At 47.6% G+C, this 15,108-nt stretch overlaps 1 protein-coding gene across 1 annotated transcript in view; it reads right to left on the reverse strand.

Annotated features, from left to right (window-relative positions):
* Positions 1 to 286: 286 nt before the first annotated feature.
* IARS1 (isoleucyl-tRNA synthetase 1) overlaps positions 287 to 15,108 on the reverse strand; it is a 41,785-nt gene continuing 26,963 nt past the window's right edge. Inside the window, exons 23-34 of the mRNA XM_004620127.2 lie at positions 14,244 to 14,365; positions 12,798 to 12,900; positions 12,613 to 12,696; positions 11,362 to 11,536; positions 9,926 to 10,038; positions 8,486 to 8,581; positions 6,966 to 7,142; positions 5,573 to 5,678; positions 3,657 to 3,782; positions 2,877 to 3,020; positions 1,313 to 1,465; positions 287 to 1,205 (exon numbers count right to left, since the gene is read on the reverse strand). Coding sequence (XP_004620184.1) covers positions 1,123 to 1,205; positions 1,313 to 1,465; positions 2,877 to 3,020; positions 3,657 to 3,782; positions 5,573 to 5,678; positions 6,966 to 7,142; positions 8,486 to 8,581; positions 9,926 to 10,038; positions 11,362 to 11,536; positions 12,613 to 12,696; positions 12,798 to 12,900; positions 14,244 to 14,365 — 1,482 coding nt within the window. The 3' untranslated portion in view covers positions 287 to 1,122. The remainder of the gene's footprint in view (positions 1,206 to 1,312; positions 1,466 to 2,876; positions 3,021 to 3,656; positions 3,783 to 5,572; positions 5,679 to 6,965; positions 7,143 to 8,485; positions 8,582 to 9,925; positions 10,039 to 11,361; positions 11,537 to 12,612; positions 12,697 to 12,797; positions 12,901 to 14,243; positions 14,366 to 15,108) is intronic.

Raw genomic sequence — 15,108 nt, forward strand, 5'->3', positions numbered from 1 at the left:
GTGTGTGTTTGGATTCCCATTTACATATCCACTTTAGAAGACTTTAACACAACATTTGGATGACAGCCTCCCCATTACTTTTTTTTTGGGGGGGGGTCATAGCCAATGGGGCTCGGGGAACCATTGTTTTGGGGATCCAACTCAGGCCTCCCGCAAGTGAAGCACACACTCACACACGTTGGGTCATCTTGCCAGCCCAGCAGCTACATGTCCAAATCCATGGAGGCCTCTGTGACAAGGCGACACTGGCCCCTGGGCTGCTCCCAGGCACTGGGCGCACAGGGATACGGAATCAGCCTTTCTGCTCAAGTCTGAACTCTTTGTTGGGACCACACATGACTATGTTCAAGGTTTACTCTGGTTCTGCACCCAGGGATCACTCTGGGTGTGGTTTAGGGGTCCAAAGGTGGCACCATGAACTGAACCGAGGCAAGGGTCATACCTCCTACACTATCTCTCCGGCCCCTCTGAACTCTTTCAAAGGAATTTTATTCTGGGGGCTCTCAACTGGCCTGACCAAGAATTTCTCAGAGTAGCTTTTCTGGCCAATTTTGCTTATTCCTCTTCTTTCCTAGGTGTAAGACCAAGGTCTTCAAATAAAGATCAGTATTAAGTTTGTATGTCCTTTAACTTCCGTTCTATCAGTCAATGGGCGAAAGAATTACCTCTGACATATTTAGCATCTGACAGAAAATTTATTTCTTGCTGACTTACTGAAACTTAAAACATTCCAAATAACTCAGGAAAACCTAAGCAGTGAAAATAGTACTTTGAAAGTATGGTCCACTCCTTTGGGAGGTCCTAGTAAGTTGTAAAAGACCAAAGAACTGTATGTATATATATAAAACTATGTCACTGAAAGGTTTTTCCCTTCTATACTCAGGAATTCAAGTATAGAAAGAAACTTTGTAGTGCTGAGGTAACAAGGTAACAGTACCCCAACAAGACTGCATAGGTGTCAGAGTCAAGTGTGAATATTCCTTTGAGGTCTCAGGTCATCCATGAATTAATCTCATTACAGCAGCATTCCATACGCGTGTCCCAGGGAAACATCCTCATTGTGTCTGTGTGTTGGGGAGGAATATGCACAAGGGAAAGGTCGGCTGAACCACACCAGCTCTGTCACGATTCCGCTGTCGTTGGCAATACAGACACATACAGGGTCTTTGTGTTCAATGTCTTCATGGGGATTTCTTCCGTAATTTCTAGGATGGGAAGAGAATTTTAAGCATTAGCTAACTCTATCGTAAAGACTTTTGGTCTCATCCTAAAAGAGATTTGACTTTTGTCACATTCCATCATCTCCCCTTACCATCTGTTTGAGTCTCATTCAGAAACAGCTTCAGCTTCCTGTTCCGAAGGCCAAACACCTTGGCTGCCTCATGCCGAAGGCCTTGGTGGGTGAGTCCATTCTGTCCAAGAGGGTTTTCCAACAGGAGAGTGCCCACTGTTCCCATCAGGCACTCTACAGGAGAAAAAACATGCTTGATTCAGTGGTAGTACCCACAGTCTAGCTACTGACTGAATGGGGCTACCAGCAAAGCTTTCCGACAGTTCCGAAAGCTTTGTTTCGTTTGGGAGCCACATTGGCAGTGCTCAGGGATCACTCCTGGCGAGCTCAGGGGACCATCTGCAGTACCTTATGCTGGGGGAGCAAACTTGAGTTGACTGTGTGCAAGGCCAGCACCTTACTGGCTACACTCACTCCAACACCAGGCTCCAAGTTGTTGAAAGCCAGCAGTGGGTAGAGAGGAGTGAGACCTCTACAAATCTGCACAAAAATTAGCCTTTTAAATTTCACAGAGATGAAATGAAATGAAAAGGGAAAAAGTGCCCAAGAGTCTACTAGCAAAGAAGCCTGGGGAACAGGAATAACCAGAAAGTGCCAGGTGGGTAGCCTGCACATGTCTGGAAGAAAGGAGCATCTCAATGATGGACGCACAAATGAGGATCCTCTGTGTGTGTGTGTGTGTGTGTGCGTGCGTGCGTGCGTGCACGCATTTGCCTTGCAACTGGTCAACCCAGGGTTGATTCCTTTGCCCCTCTCGGAGAGCCCAGCAACCTACTGAGTATCCCGCCTGCAAGCTACTCGTAGTGTATTCGATTTGCCTGCCAAAAACAGTAACAAGTCTCACAATGGAGACGTTACTGGTGCCCGCTCCAGGAAATCGATGCGCAACGGGATGACAGTGCTACAGTGCCACTTCCTTGACGGTCAAGACCTGGGTCTGCAGAGGCTGGAGCGACAGTACAGTGAGTCAGGTGCTCTCCTTGCACATGGTCAACTCAGGTTCGAAATACAAAATGTAAATATTTAGCTACCTAAACAATTCTGCCTCATTTATCTGTAATTTTGTTTCTCTTTTTCTTCTTTTTGTTTTGCCAAGAACCAAATCCAGGACCTCACATCTTCCAGGCAAGTGCCTTACTGCTAACTGTAGCCCTAGCTTTCAGCTGTAATTGCCCCCTTCTTTTTTTTTTTTCTTCTTTTTTTGGGTACAGTCGGCAATGCTCACAGGTGACTCCTGGCTCTGCACTCAGGAATTACTTGTGGTGGTGCTTGGGGGGCCATATGGGATGCTGGGATCAAGCCTAAGTCGGCCACTTGTAAGGCAAACGCCCTCACTATACTACAGCTCCGGCCCGCAGCTGTAATTTTTACCTAATCACTTTTCCCATCTGGCCCCGTCAGGTGGATGAGTGTCTGTATGAAATACCAGGAGTGAGGCGGGTGCTCTCCAGAGCATGCAGGTGTCTACACCTGAAACCGCCGCCTCTCAGTGTGTGGGAATCCCCAGTGGCCACAGGGCTGGCCGTTACACGGGAGACCAGCCCCTGGTGTGCAGAGCGCGCTGGCAGGGCCCGGCAGAACCCACCTTGCGGGCCTGTGTTCAGCAGCTGCAGATTGATGTACTGGCAGAGAAGGGAGCTGGGACTGTGGGCCACAGAGGGAGCCGACCCGGCGGTCACACACAGAGTTTTCCCACTCAGGCTCAGCAAATCAGTTTGGTTTTGTAGTTCTGTAAAATGAAACAAAATGAAAGCACCGTTTCAGGGCTAGATGCGTGGGAGCTGAAGACATCTGCATGGACTGCCATCTGCCACGACCCCACTTCCCTGCAAGATCACAATCTAGGTACGGGGGTTGGGACTTAGATCTTTCTGAGGAGGGGGGCTAGAGGGTGTCACAATTGAACTCAGCGGGGCTTACTCCTGTCTGTGCTCAGGGATCATTCCTGGCGGTCTCTGGGGGATCATATGGGATCTGGGGATGGAACCTGAGTCAGCCCATGTGTAAGGCAAACTTACTACCTCCCTGCCCCCCATTCTTGACAGTTTTATTCAGGTTTATCGTATTAAACATTTTCATTTGGCAAGATACAGACACCTTAATAAAATTAAAATTTGCCAGGGAGTCCTCTAATGCTGTCATTTGTCACACAACAAATGGGTGAGGGGTGAGGATTAGCCCTTCCTGTTCATGTTCTTTCATTTGTCCCGTGCTGTAAGCAGGTGCTGCAGACAAGCACTGTCAGGAGCCTGCCCTGGATGGAGTCAGCACCACGGCAAAGGGCAGGCACCACAAGCCACAGCAGGGTATGGTCTCACCCCTGACCATGTCTCAAAGAAGGGAGAACTGTCAACTTTCCACGCACCTGTTGCACCATGGAAGACGGCAAGCTCTGTGTTTTTCACACCGAAAATGCTACTAACAACTCTCTTGAGCTTTAAAAGATCTAACCTATTATCACCTTTTGGATTTTCCAGAAGCAATACTCCACCTAAGAGAACACAAAAAATAAGTCAAAGTTAAGCTGGAATGAAAGCTTAAAGAAAAATGGGTTCATGCTCGAAATTACTTGCTTTTCAGTGGACACCACATTACATGTCCAGGGATTAAAACAGGGTCTGTTACACGCAAGGCAAGTGCCCTTTATTCTGTACTATCTCTTGGGCCCCTACCTTAAGACATTTTTTTTTTTTTGCTTTCTAGGTCACATCTGGCGATACACAGGGGTTACTCCTGGCTTTGCACTTAGGAATTACTCCTGGTGGTGCTCAGAGGACCATATGGGATGCTGGGAATTGAACCTGGGTTGCCATTGTGCAAGACAAACGCCCTACCTGCTATGCTATTGCTCCAGTCCTGTTAAAACATTTTTTTGCCTATGGATATCTAACTGTTTTAATACCATAAATGAAGACCCCTTAAATGATTTGTTTGTTCTTTTTGCAAACATCATTTGGCTTCATTTTCTGAGTCCATTCCTAGACTCTATGTGCCACTGACGTACATGTCTATTATATGCTCATGCCAATATTGGGGTCATTCTTAAAAGTGGATTAAGGGGCTGGAGTGACAGCACAGCGGGGAGGGCTTTTGCCTTACATGCGGCCGACCTGGGTTTGATCCCTGGCACCCCATATGGTCCCCTGAGCCCATCAGGAGTGAGTGCTGAGCCTGAGCACCACTGACTGTGACCCAAAAGCAAAACAAAACAAGAAAGTAGGCAGAGTGGGGCTGGAGAAATGGTACAGTGAGCAGGGCACTGCCTTGCACATGGCTGACCCAGATTCAATCCCCACATATTGCTCACTGAGTACCACCAGGAGTAACTCCTGAGTGCAGAGCCAGGAGTACTGCCGAGTGGGACAGAAAAACAAACTGAAAAAGTGGGTAGAGTGATTTCTCTTTTGAGAAGACCACAACCTTTTCAAAACGGTACCAGCGATTTCCTTCTCTTTCAAGTTTAAAGTCCTTAGTTCCTCTGTCTCCCTCTTTCTAGTTTCAATTCTTCCTGATTTTATTCACAGGTGATGTCCAGGGTGCTTAACTATATTTTCTCAACTACTCCATCTTTCTAGAGGTGTCGATCCAAGTGCTTTTGTGGGTTTATTCTGAAGACAAATTTATTTTTGGATTCTGGGCCACACTCAATGGCGGTAGGGTCTTATTCCTGGGTCTGTGTGCAGGGATCACTCCTGGCAGGGTTTGGGAGACCATCTGGGGTGCTGGGGAGCAAACCCAAGTCTGCCGTGTGCAAGGCAAGCACCCTACTAGCTGTACTATCTCTCTCTTTTTTTTTTTTTGGTTTTGTTTGGGCCACACCTGGTGGTGCTCAGGGCTTACTCCTGGCTCTGCATTCAGGGATCACTCCTCCCAGGGCTCGGGAGACCATATAAGGTGCAGGGGCTCAAACCTGGGTTGGTTATGTGCAAGGCAAACACCCTACCCTCTGAATTATCTCTCTGGCCCCCTTGATGACAAATTTAAAAGAAAAATACCTGATTTTACTGATTCTCTTAAAAGTGCTTTAAAAGGGCCAGAGTGATCATATAGTGAAGAAAGCATTTGCCTTGCATGCCTGAGCTGATCCGGTTTAATCCTTGGCATTTCATATTGTCCCCTGAGCACTGCTACCACCAGGAGTGATTTTTGAGTGCAAAGCCAGGAATAATCCCTTAGCATCGCTAGGTGCATTCCCTCGATCCTGGAAAAATGTGCTTTAAAGATACTCAGAAATTTAACTTAAAGAGAAAAAAGACAAAGAGAAACATTATTCACTCTTACCTTGCTCACTACCGTTCGTACAAATGTTCAGATTGACATAGGCACAAGCAGGGCCAGGCGCTGAGGAGCCTCGGCTGAGCGTGATTTCCAGGTCAGATCCCTTTAGCTGAGCACATGGGAATAATGTGACTGAGCGGCTCGGCACATGACACGGCAATTACTACTTCTCAGGGAGAACAAGAGTGCTATGCATTTGAGGACACACTCAAGCCCGTCACTGAGAGTCAAGAGCTACTATTTCTCCCCTGTATTTTTCTGAACACTGAGGCCTTTGAAAAATAAAAGTCAATCATTTTTCCTAATCATAAGTAACATGTTTGCTTTTTTAGAATGTCAAGGAATTAAAAAATATGAAAAATGGATAATGAAACCACATTATAATCTGTCCCACTAGAAAGACCTTTAGACCCCGCCTGTCTGTCCCAATTGTTCCAAATAAAGCAGCATGAAGACGGAAACAACAACAACAAAAAACCCCAAGTGATTGAAGCTATGATGAGCATGGAAAAGAATTTCTTCCCCTGTGATAAATGTCCTATATTTGCATTATGAGCCAGAAACTTCTTTATCTTGGATCAGATTTCCTGTTAGGTCTGAAGTGTACCTGTTGGTACCAACAGGAAATAAAACTAATTTTAAGACTATCCTATTGTCATAAAAGTTAACTGCTTTTCCAGTCAACTATTGTTTCCTTTTAATAGTACCCCAAATTCACAATATTGACTTTTCCAGTTTTACATACAGCAGGCTGACAGTCATCTGATCTCTGGGCAAATCTCAGGCACCACCTTACTATCTTCCCAGAGAAGTGCTGTGAGGACAATTCTATTTTCTCTCCTTCTCTCCTCCCCTGCACATTCATTCTCTGATCTCACCCATTCCCAAGCACAACTGCATTGATTTTTTTTTTTAGCTTTTTGGGCCCAGCCAGCAATACTCAGGGGTTACTCCTGGCTCGGCACTCAAGAATCACTCCTGGAGGTGCTTGCGGGACCATAAGGGATGCCAGGGATCCAACATGGGTCAGTCACATGCAAGGCAAATGCTCTACCTGATATTGTAACAGCCCCAAGAGCTGCACTTTTTTTGCTTTTTGGGTCACACCGGGTGATGTACAGGGGTTACTCCTGGCCCATGCACTCAGGAGTTACTCCTGGTGGTGCTCGGAGGACTATATGGGATGCTGGGAATTGAACCTGGGTCAGCTGTGCCCAAGGCAAATGCCCTACCCGCTGTGCTATCGCTCCAGCCCCAGAGCTGCACTTTAATACTGCATACTAAACCAATCTCTCCTAGAGGTTAGAGTATCAAGAGGGGACCACATACATTTAACGTGAAATATAATACCACATGTCTTTTTTTTTTTAATACCACACATCTTAAATGGTTTTACCTGCATTTTTTCTTGAATAAGAATTTTATCTGAAGTAGGAACTGGATATGGTTTCAAGGGAGCCTTTATGGTGGCAAATATGAACTCGGTGTGGCTCTCAATAACATTGTTCAGATACTTTCCTTCAGACGTTGCTTTATAATAAACCGTTACTTCGTCAGTCGGAACCAGATTACACTGCAAACACAGAAATGGAAGATATCCTGAAGACGAAAGCACGCGATGCTGCCGACCAGTGCTGTCTCCTGCCCACTCCTCGCCTGGATTAAGAAGAGTGAGGGGGCCTGAGCGAGAGCACGGCAGGCAGAGTGATGTGGCCTCGCATGTGGCCAACCTGGGTCCAACCCCCAGCATCCTCTATGGTCCCCCACGCACTGCCAGGAGTAGTTCCTGAGTGCAGAGCCAAGAGGAAGCCCTGAGCACCGTCGGGTGTGACCCAAAAAGCCAAAAGAGAAAAAATCTAAAAAAGCAGAGAGGGGCAAAGCTCTCGAGAGCACCAGACTGAGCACACACGCAGGGTTACTGTGGCGTGAGCCTCCAGCTGGAGTTAGTGCACCTCCCAGTCCCACGGATCACTTGTCCAGGTCCAATAATCTCTTCCCTGAGGTATTTTTGAGACTCACAGTCATTTTGCAATAATAATAAAAAATGATTATGGGGGCCAGAGCGATAGTACAGCAGGTGGGGCCAGAGCGATAGTATATTTGCCTTGCACATGGCTGACCTGGGTTCAATCCCCGGCATCCAATATGGTCCCTCGAGCAATGCCAGAAGTAATTCTTGAGTGCAGAGCGAGGAGTAACCTTTGAGCATTGCCAGGTATGACCCAAAAAGCCAAAAAAATTTAAAAAATAAAAAAAATTTGGCTTTTGAACCCTAAGCAACACCGCCAATGCTCAGGGTTTTACTCCTCGCGCTGCACTCAGAGGACCATACAGGATGCTGGGGATTGAGCAGGGATCATCTGCGGGCAAGGCAAATGCCATACCTACTGTATTATGGCTCCAGCCACAACTGTCATCTCATGTGATCTACACAGCAAAAAGAGCTATTTATGGGCTGATAAAATAGTACGCAGGTAGGGTACTTCTCTTGCATGGCCAACCTGGTATGGCCTCCTGAGCACTGCCTGGAGTGATCCCTGAGCACAAAGCCAAGAGTAAGCCCTGAGCACTACTGGATATGGCACAAAAATCAAAACCAAAATGGGGAAAAAAAAAAAAACCCAACCAAATAAGGCTCTCTAGCCAGAAGCTGATATAACAAATATTTTTGGAAACTGAAAAAGAAGAACAAGGAAAACGTATGGCTGAAATCTCCTGTTAATAGAAACAAAAATAGGGGCCAGAGCCAGCTTGGGAGGGGAGAACCAAGAGGCGGTCCTTCCCAGAGCGGTCTGAACGGAGCCGGATCAGTGACGCCCTCCTGAGTTCCCATGGTCTGCCAGTGTCTCCTGCTCCGCCAACAAACAAGCCTCCACTCCCCCGAACAGTCACTTGTTCTTAACTTGACAAACTGACCTTTTTTCGAAGTTTCTGGATCCGATTGATGACTTCCCGTGCTACTCCTTCGTCGACCATTGACTGGTCAGGGGTGACATCTAAGAGAACCAGAGCCTGAGGGAATGAACCAGACACATCTGACAACTGAACGGGACAAAGTGTTCTTTCAGAGCAGCAGCACGCTATTTAAAAGCAAATTCCCAGAAGTAATGTAGAGGGGGAGGGTGGGACAAATTCACTTTCTCCACAGCCAGGTCCTCTGAAGCCAGTGCCTGTTTCCTCTCTGAGCAGGCTTCCCTTTCCAAAAGCAGTTTTGTGTTTCCCCTGGGGCAGTTTTTCATCCACAGACTAAGAAACATCAACTCTCCAAGTACGTGAGATCAATAATCAGAGCCCCGCACAAGCTCCCGCGCCACAGCGAGCAGTGAAGAGAAGGGCTCCGGGCAGCCACCTCCCACCCTTCCTTAAAGCATGACCCTCAGTCCTTGGTACTGTCTGTGATTTCAGATCCGATTTCAATGCACTACTCTAACACCAGTTAAATTCGGTTTAAACTGCCTATCCTCTTGCACCAGGCTCTCTGGCCCCTGAAATGGCCTAATCCCATCCCTCTGGCCTACTCGGATCTGCTCTGAGGTCAGCAATCCTGTCATAACCATGCTAGCACCACTAGGCAGGCAGAGCAGGACCCAGTCAGGTCATGACCACAGGGGCTCACAGAGAAAACACTATGTCCAGAGATCCAGAAGCAACCAAAGAGTCCTTGCATAAGAGCGAACCATTTCCGGTCTCCCCTAGGCTGGCCAAATGGAAGATCCCCTTTCTGACCACCCATCTCCCCACTACCTTCTTTCTTGTACTCCCAGCACCGTTTGTTCACGTGAAAAGGCCTGAGGCTGGCCCTCCGTATGTGGATGAATACGGTCTGTCAGTAAGCCTGCCACCCCCACACTGGCGATCTCACAACGGCCTCTTCCAGAGCTGTGACACCGGATCCATCACAGCAGGAGCGGCACTGACCCTGGACCCCGAGATGTGCATCTACTCTCTAAGGAGGCACCACGGCCAGGCCCACCTCCACCCAGACTTCAGATGGTAGATGCTCTCCACCAGCTGTCAGACGGAATGATAACAACTGGCTTTCTCTCCTGTCTCCAGGAATAACTCATTATTTGAAGGGGATGATTATGTCTGATTCTTTTTTGTTTGTTAATTTATTAAATGTCTGATTCATTTTTGTGCAAACAATAGGACAATTATCTGCATGTAGAAGTGACAAACTAAGATGCATATTAAAGGAGCAACATAATACATTTCAAGGGCATACACCAGAGGGCTTTAGATGGGTAATTCATTTGCCCTCGGAAACGCTATAAACACAGGCAGGACACAGGGAAACCTGTGCTCCCCAGAGGGTGTCACCTTTGGGTACTAAGTGCTCCAGGGAAAGAACAGTACCTGAGCATCCGAGTGCGCTTCAAACTGCGCGCTGGTCCCTGCCGCCTGGTCAAAGGTGTACATGAGACGAATGTCCTCCTCATGCAGTTCATGGCCCTCCACAACTATGCTCCCTGCAGAAGAGACAGCCACCGTGAGTCGACCATCCTCCCGCCCCCCGCCGCCTTGCTGCCCGCACACACGCAGTGTGAAACCGCAGAGACGAGCGGCACGAGGTCGTCTCCTTGTGACTCTCAGCATGACTGGAGCCAAAGGGGGAACAGACCTTCCTTACACGGCACTGTGTGACTCGAAGGACACTGAGGCCGCCACCAGTGTCTTCTGTTTTGTAAGAACTTTTGGACCAAGGTGCACAAGCCAAGACGTGCCAAATCCTCACTCAAAACAGAGCAGCGTGGTGAATGAAGCCCGCCCTGCTGCCTAGTGCAAATGCCTCCCTAGGGAAACCCACGTGGTTTCCAAGTGCCCCTGGTTCCCGAGCACTGGGATCACAGTCATCTCACCTGATGTCACAGCTCTCCAACTGGTTTCTTTCCAGTGGAGCGGAACAGTCCACTCAGAAACTAGAGTTTTGACAAATTACCAGTTTCAAGTGAGGCTGTTTTCCAAGAACCCTGGATCTCTTGGCTACTCCATGGAACAATTTAGATTCGTGACTTGCTGTCACAAATTCAGCATATAAATTTTTAAAAATTACTAAAAATAGTAGATGAGCAAAGGTTCAATAAGTTACTCATCTCTTATGTCATATAAAATTTATCTAAAGACGGGGCTGGAGCAAAAACACAGCAGGTAGGGCATTTGCCTTGCATGCGGCCGACCTAGGTCCGATTCCCAGCATCCCATATGGTCCCCTGAGCACTGCCAGGGTGATTCCTGGGTGCAGAGCCAGGAGTCACCCCTGTGCATCGACAGGTGTGACCCCCCCAAAAAAATTTATCTAAAGAATGGGGTATTCTTAGGGACATCACCCCAGCTTCCATGACCACCCAGCTGATTTCTGGATTCTTAAATCACAATTTATACTTGCAGGCTGATGATGTTCCTCAGAGGTCACCAGAGCAATGAAACATCGTATGCCATGAGCTAGCACTATGAGTATGTCCCAAAAGCCTTCTTGGAGAACCTTGAGGTGTCCAGCCAGCATTCCTGATTGTAAAACTGGCTTGAGAGGGAAAAGACTGTCCTAGGTTCTTGGTGAGACCCATGCACCATCCTAAACCTGATTGGGCTGAGCACTCCTGGCATTAGGACCAGCTCTGCGTCCTCTCCCTATGCCTGCCTGATACCCAACCCCTTCATTTCGAGCTGTCCCCGACAATCACTGTCAGTCAGGGCTATGAAAGGAAGACAAACGTTAGCTTTGTCCATTTCCAATTCACAGTGCCAGCCAAACAGAGGAATGGAAAAGAATTCTTTGGGTGACCGACACCCACCAGTCTCCTGGAAGCGCTCCAGGGCCTGGCTGCTCAGCTGCTTCACAGACGTCATCACTGCCTTGAAGGCGCCCTTCAGCCTCTTGCCCAGAACCATGTGATCGGGCTCTGCCCGCAGGCGGATGCCATACTTGTTTTTATCTGTAGACAGGGTCACTTTCCGCACATTCAATTCCTGTAGTCAGTGGAAAAGATGAAACATAAACGTTCATTCCACAAACTCCTACAAGGAGGACTACAACAGAAAACCCAAAGTGGAAACGAACCCAACAGGCATAGGTAAGACGGGGCATGTCCACAAAATGACCATTAGGGAGTTCTACAAGAAGATGCAGCTCTGACATCTGCTGGGACACAAACTGGTTTGAGTGAAAGAAGTGGAAAAAAAAAAACCACAACAAAAAACAAACAAACAATCAAAAAAAACCATGACCACTGCTGGGTATGGCCCCCAAATGAGAAATGAAGCAAAAGAAAGTCAAGACATGAAAGATCCCATGCCTTGGGGCTGGAGCAATAGTACAGCGGGTAGGGCGTTTGCTTTGCACGCGGCCGACCTGGGTTCGATTCCCAGCATCGCATATGGTCCTCTGAGCACCGCCAGGGGTGATTCCTGAGTGCAGAGCCAGGAGTAACCCCTGTATACTGCCAGATGTGACCCAAAAAGAAAGATCCCATGCCTTGTGTTTCTGTTTAAACAACGTCCAGAGTTGGCACACCAGGGGGAGCACACATCCGTGTTTATCGGTGACAGTCGGACTCAGAGGGAAAGTGGTATGTGAATGAGAAGCCATGAAAAGGTTACAAATGATATAAATCTGACAGTGAAACTGTTACTGTGATCACTGGGCAACTCTCTAAATACTGAAATCCTTGGGTCCAGAGAGATGGCACAGTGGATAGGGTGCTTGCCTTGCACAGGATAGGAGCAGAGAGGTGGATGAGGACATAAATGATCTAAGATTGATCTTGAGATGGATTTTGAAGAATGACAATTACATTGCAAAAAAAAAAAAAAAACCACACACACAAAAAAATCCATGATGATTCGAAGTATCAAACTTGACAGTGTTCAGTGGCCAGTCTCAACAGCGCCAGGGACCCATGACAGGCCCTGGGGGTTCGAACTGGTGCCTGTTTCAGCATGGCAGACACTCTAAGCTCTGGCAGTCAAAACTGTCTTTCGGATATCAAGAAGGAAAGATTCTGGATGAAAGATTTGGATAAAAGTGGTCAAAATATTCCTCTTACCTCAATGATATATTTCTCCAAAGACTTAATATCGTTAAGGGCTTCTGGATCTTGATGAATAACCACAATTTCTTTCAAAGGATACTAGGAAGAGAAGAAAAGGGGCAGTTTGCTAAACACCCAACTCTATATTAAGCAAAGAACTTCAAACATGTGCATTACAAGCCCTAAGCAAAATCTCAAACCTTTATTGGAATAGTTTTCCGGTCACGAATCACTCGCCCGAGCTCAATTACAGACTGCATTCTGGAAACAGCATTCTCAATTTTCTTGTTGATCAACTCCTCTCTGATGGGGAGAGGGGCATGTGGAAGACATTAGAGTCACAAGGAGAAAATCAGAAATGAGCCACTTGAACCATTCACAACAGCCGGAATCTGGAACAACTGGGGGCTCAAGAACAGTCGACTGGATGAAGAAACTTTGGTACATCGATACAACAGAATACCATGTAGCCATTAGGAAAAACATAAGCCATGAAACTTGCTTACACACAGGATGGACAGAGTACCATGCTGAGTGAAAAGAGAGGAAGAGGGACAGACAGATGATTGCACTGAATTTGCAGTATATATATAAAAAGAACATAGTATGAGATTAATAATCAAAGATAGCAGAAATGAGGGCCAGGAGGACTGGTCCTTGGTAGGAAGCTTGTCACAGCGGGAAGGGGAAGGCAGTTAGGACAGAAAAGGGACCACTATGACAATGTTAGTTGGAAATAATAACTTTGATCAAGAACTGAGTGCTGAAAGTAGGTAAACTGATGTACATGATAAACTTTCAGTACCTGCAGCACCGGTAATTGCAAACCATAATGCCCAATAGGTGGGGGAAAGGGGATAGAGGGAGGTAGAGAGAGAGGAGAGGGAGAGAGAAAGTGAGAGAGAGAAAGGGAGAGAGTGAGTGAGGAAGAGAGACAGAGAGAGTGTCATAAAGGCAGACTGGGGATAGGAGGGTGGGAGGGGAACGGGACAGTGTGGTGGGAGATGTACACTGGTGAAGGGACAGGTGTTGGAACACTGAATGACTGAAACCCAATAAACCCAATTAAGAAGAGCTTTGTAACTGTGCATTTCACAGTGATTCAATTAAACAACAACAACAACAAAAAACCCTTAATTTTAGAATCAAAACAAACAACCAGGGGCTGAAGTGACAGTACAGTGGGGAGGGCGTTTGCCTTGCAGCGACTAACCCAGGCTCAATCCCCGGCATCCTATATGGTCCCCTAAGCACCCCCAGGAGTAATTCCTGAGTGCAGAGCCAAGAGTAAACCCTGAGCATCGCTGGGTGTGACCCCCCCCCACACAAACCCAATCAGACAAACTAGACAAATTAGGCCCGCCTCAGAGAAGCGGGAAAAGGAAGTCAGGTTAGACATGCTCAGCACCGGGGCCTGTCTCATTGGGGGAACATAGCATGACACAGTAAGTCACGGTGACAGAGAGATGGGAAGCCTGGGCTGCTGCTCTGTGCCCTTGGAAGTGGCTCATGCCCCTTTGAATGACCCACGTGCCACATCCCTGCTGCCCATTCCCTGGCCCATGGAGCAACTCAGGAGAGAGGGGAGGGAGCAGCATCGCCCCGCAGTCCCCCTTGCTATGGCCAGGTCACTGTCGAATTCTTACCGCACATGGGGCAGCATGAGGTAGTGGATGCTGAGTGTGTCCCTGTCCTGGACAGAAACCGGGTCGATCAGCACCTTTAAGTTCTGGTACATCAGTTCCGTCAGGAAAGGTGTGTAGGGGGCCTGTGAGGGACAAGGGACAGCAGCTCATTCACGGTCTCATCAGAAACAGCAACTTAAGGCACGTTAACATTAAGATCATCACTGCTGGTAGAGCCATACGGCAGTGGGTAGCATGATGCTAGATCCCCAGCACCCCAGAGGTCCCCTGAGGCCGGCCACGAGTGGGCCCTGAGTATTGATGGGTATAGCACCAATAAAAGATCATCATTACTTATCTCAACTGGAGCGAAAATAGCGATAAAATGCTCTAAATTATGCAACTGGACATGTGTGATGCCCAGCAGTGGTGATACAGTAGGAGGCCCCAGAGCATCTTGGAGACAGTACAGAGCAGGGTCCAGACAACAGGACAGTGGGGAGGGCACCTGCCTTGCACGCAGCCCACCTGGATTTGATCTCTGGGACCTCATATGGTCCCCCAGACAGAGCCAGGAATAACTCCTGAGCATTGTTGTGCATGGCCCCTAAACCACAAACAAGAAGATACAATTTCAAATATATTAGGTTAAGTATTGGTCAAGACACAATCAAGGAGAGCGAATACAAAGAGAACGGTAGGGCTTCAGAGATAGTATAAGATTAAAGTGCTTGCCCTGCAGTGGCTGGCCTTACTCAATCTGGCCCTGAGTGGCCCAGGAGTAGCCCCCAAGCACAACTGGGTGGGACCCCTCATAAATAAAGGCGACTGTGGCAACTCAGTGTAGATAAGACCATGAAAGGAGCTACCAGTGATGAAATGTAAA

The sequence above is a fragment of the Sorex araneus genome, chromosome 2, assembly GCF_027595985.1.
Source record: "Sorex araneus isolate mSorAra2 chromosome 2, mSorAra2.pri, whole genome shotgun sequence".
Taxonomy (NCBI): Eukaryota; Metazoa; Chordata; class Mammalia; order Eulipotyphla; family Soricidae; genus Sorex; species Sorex araneus.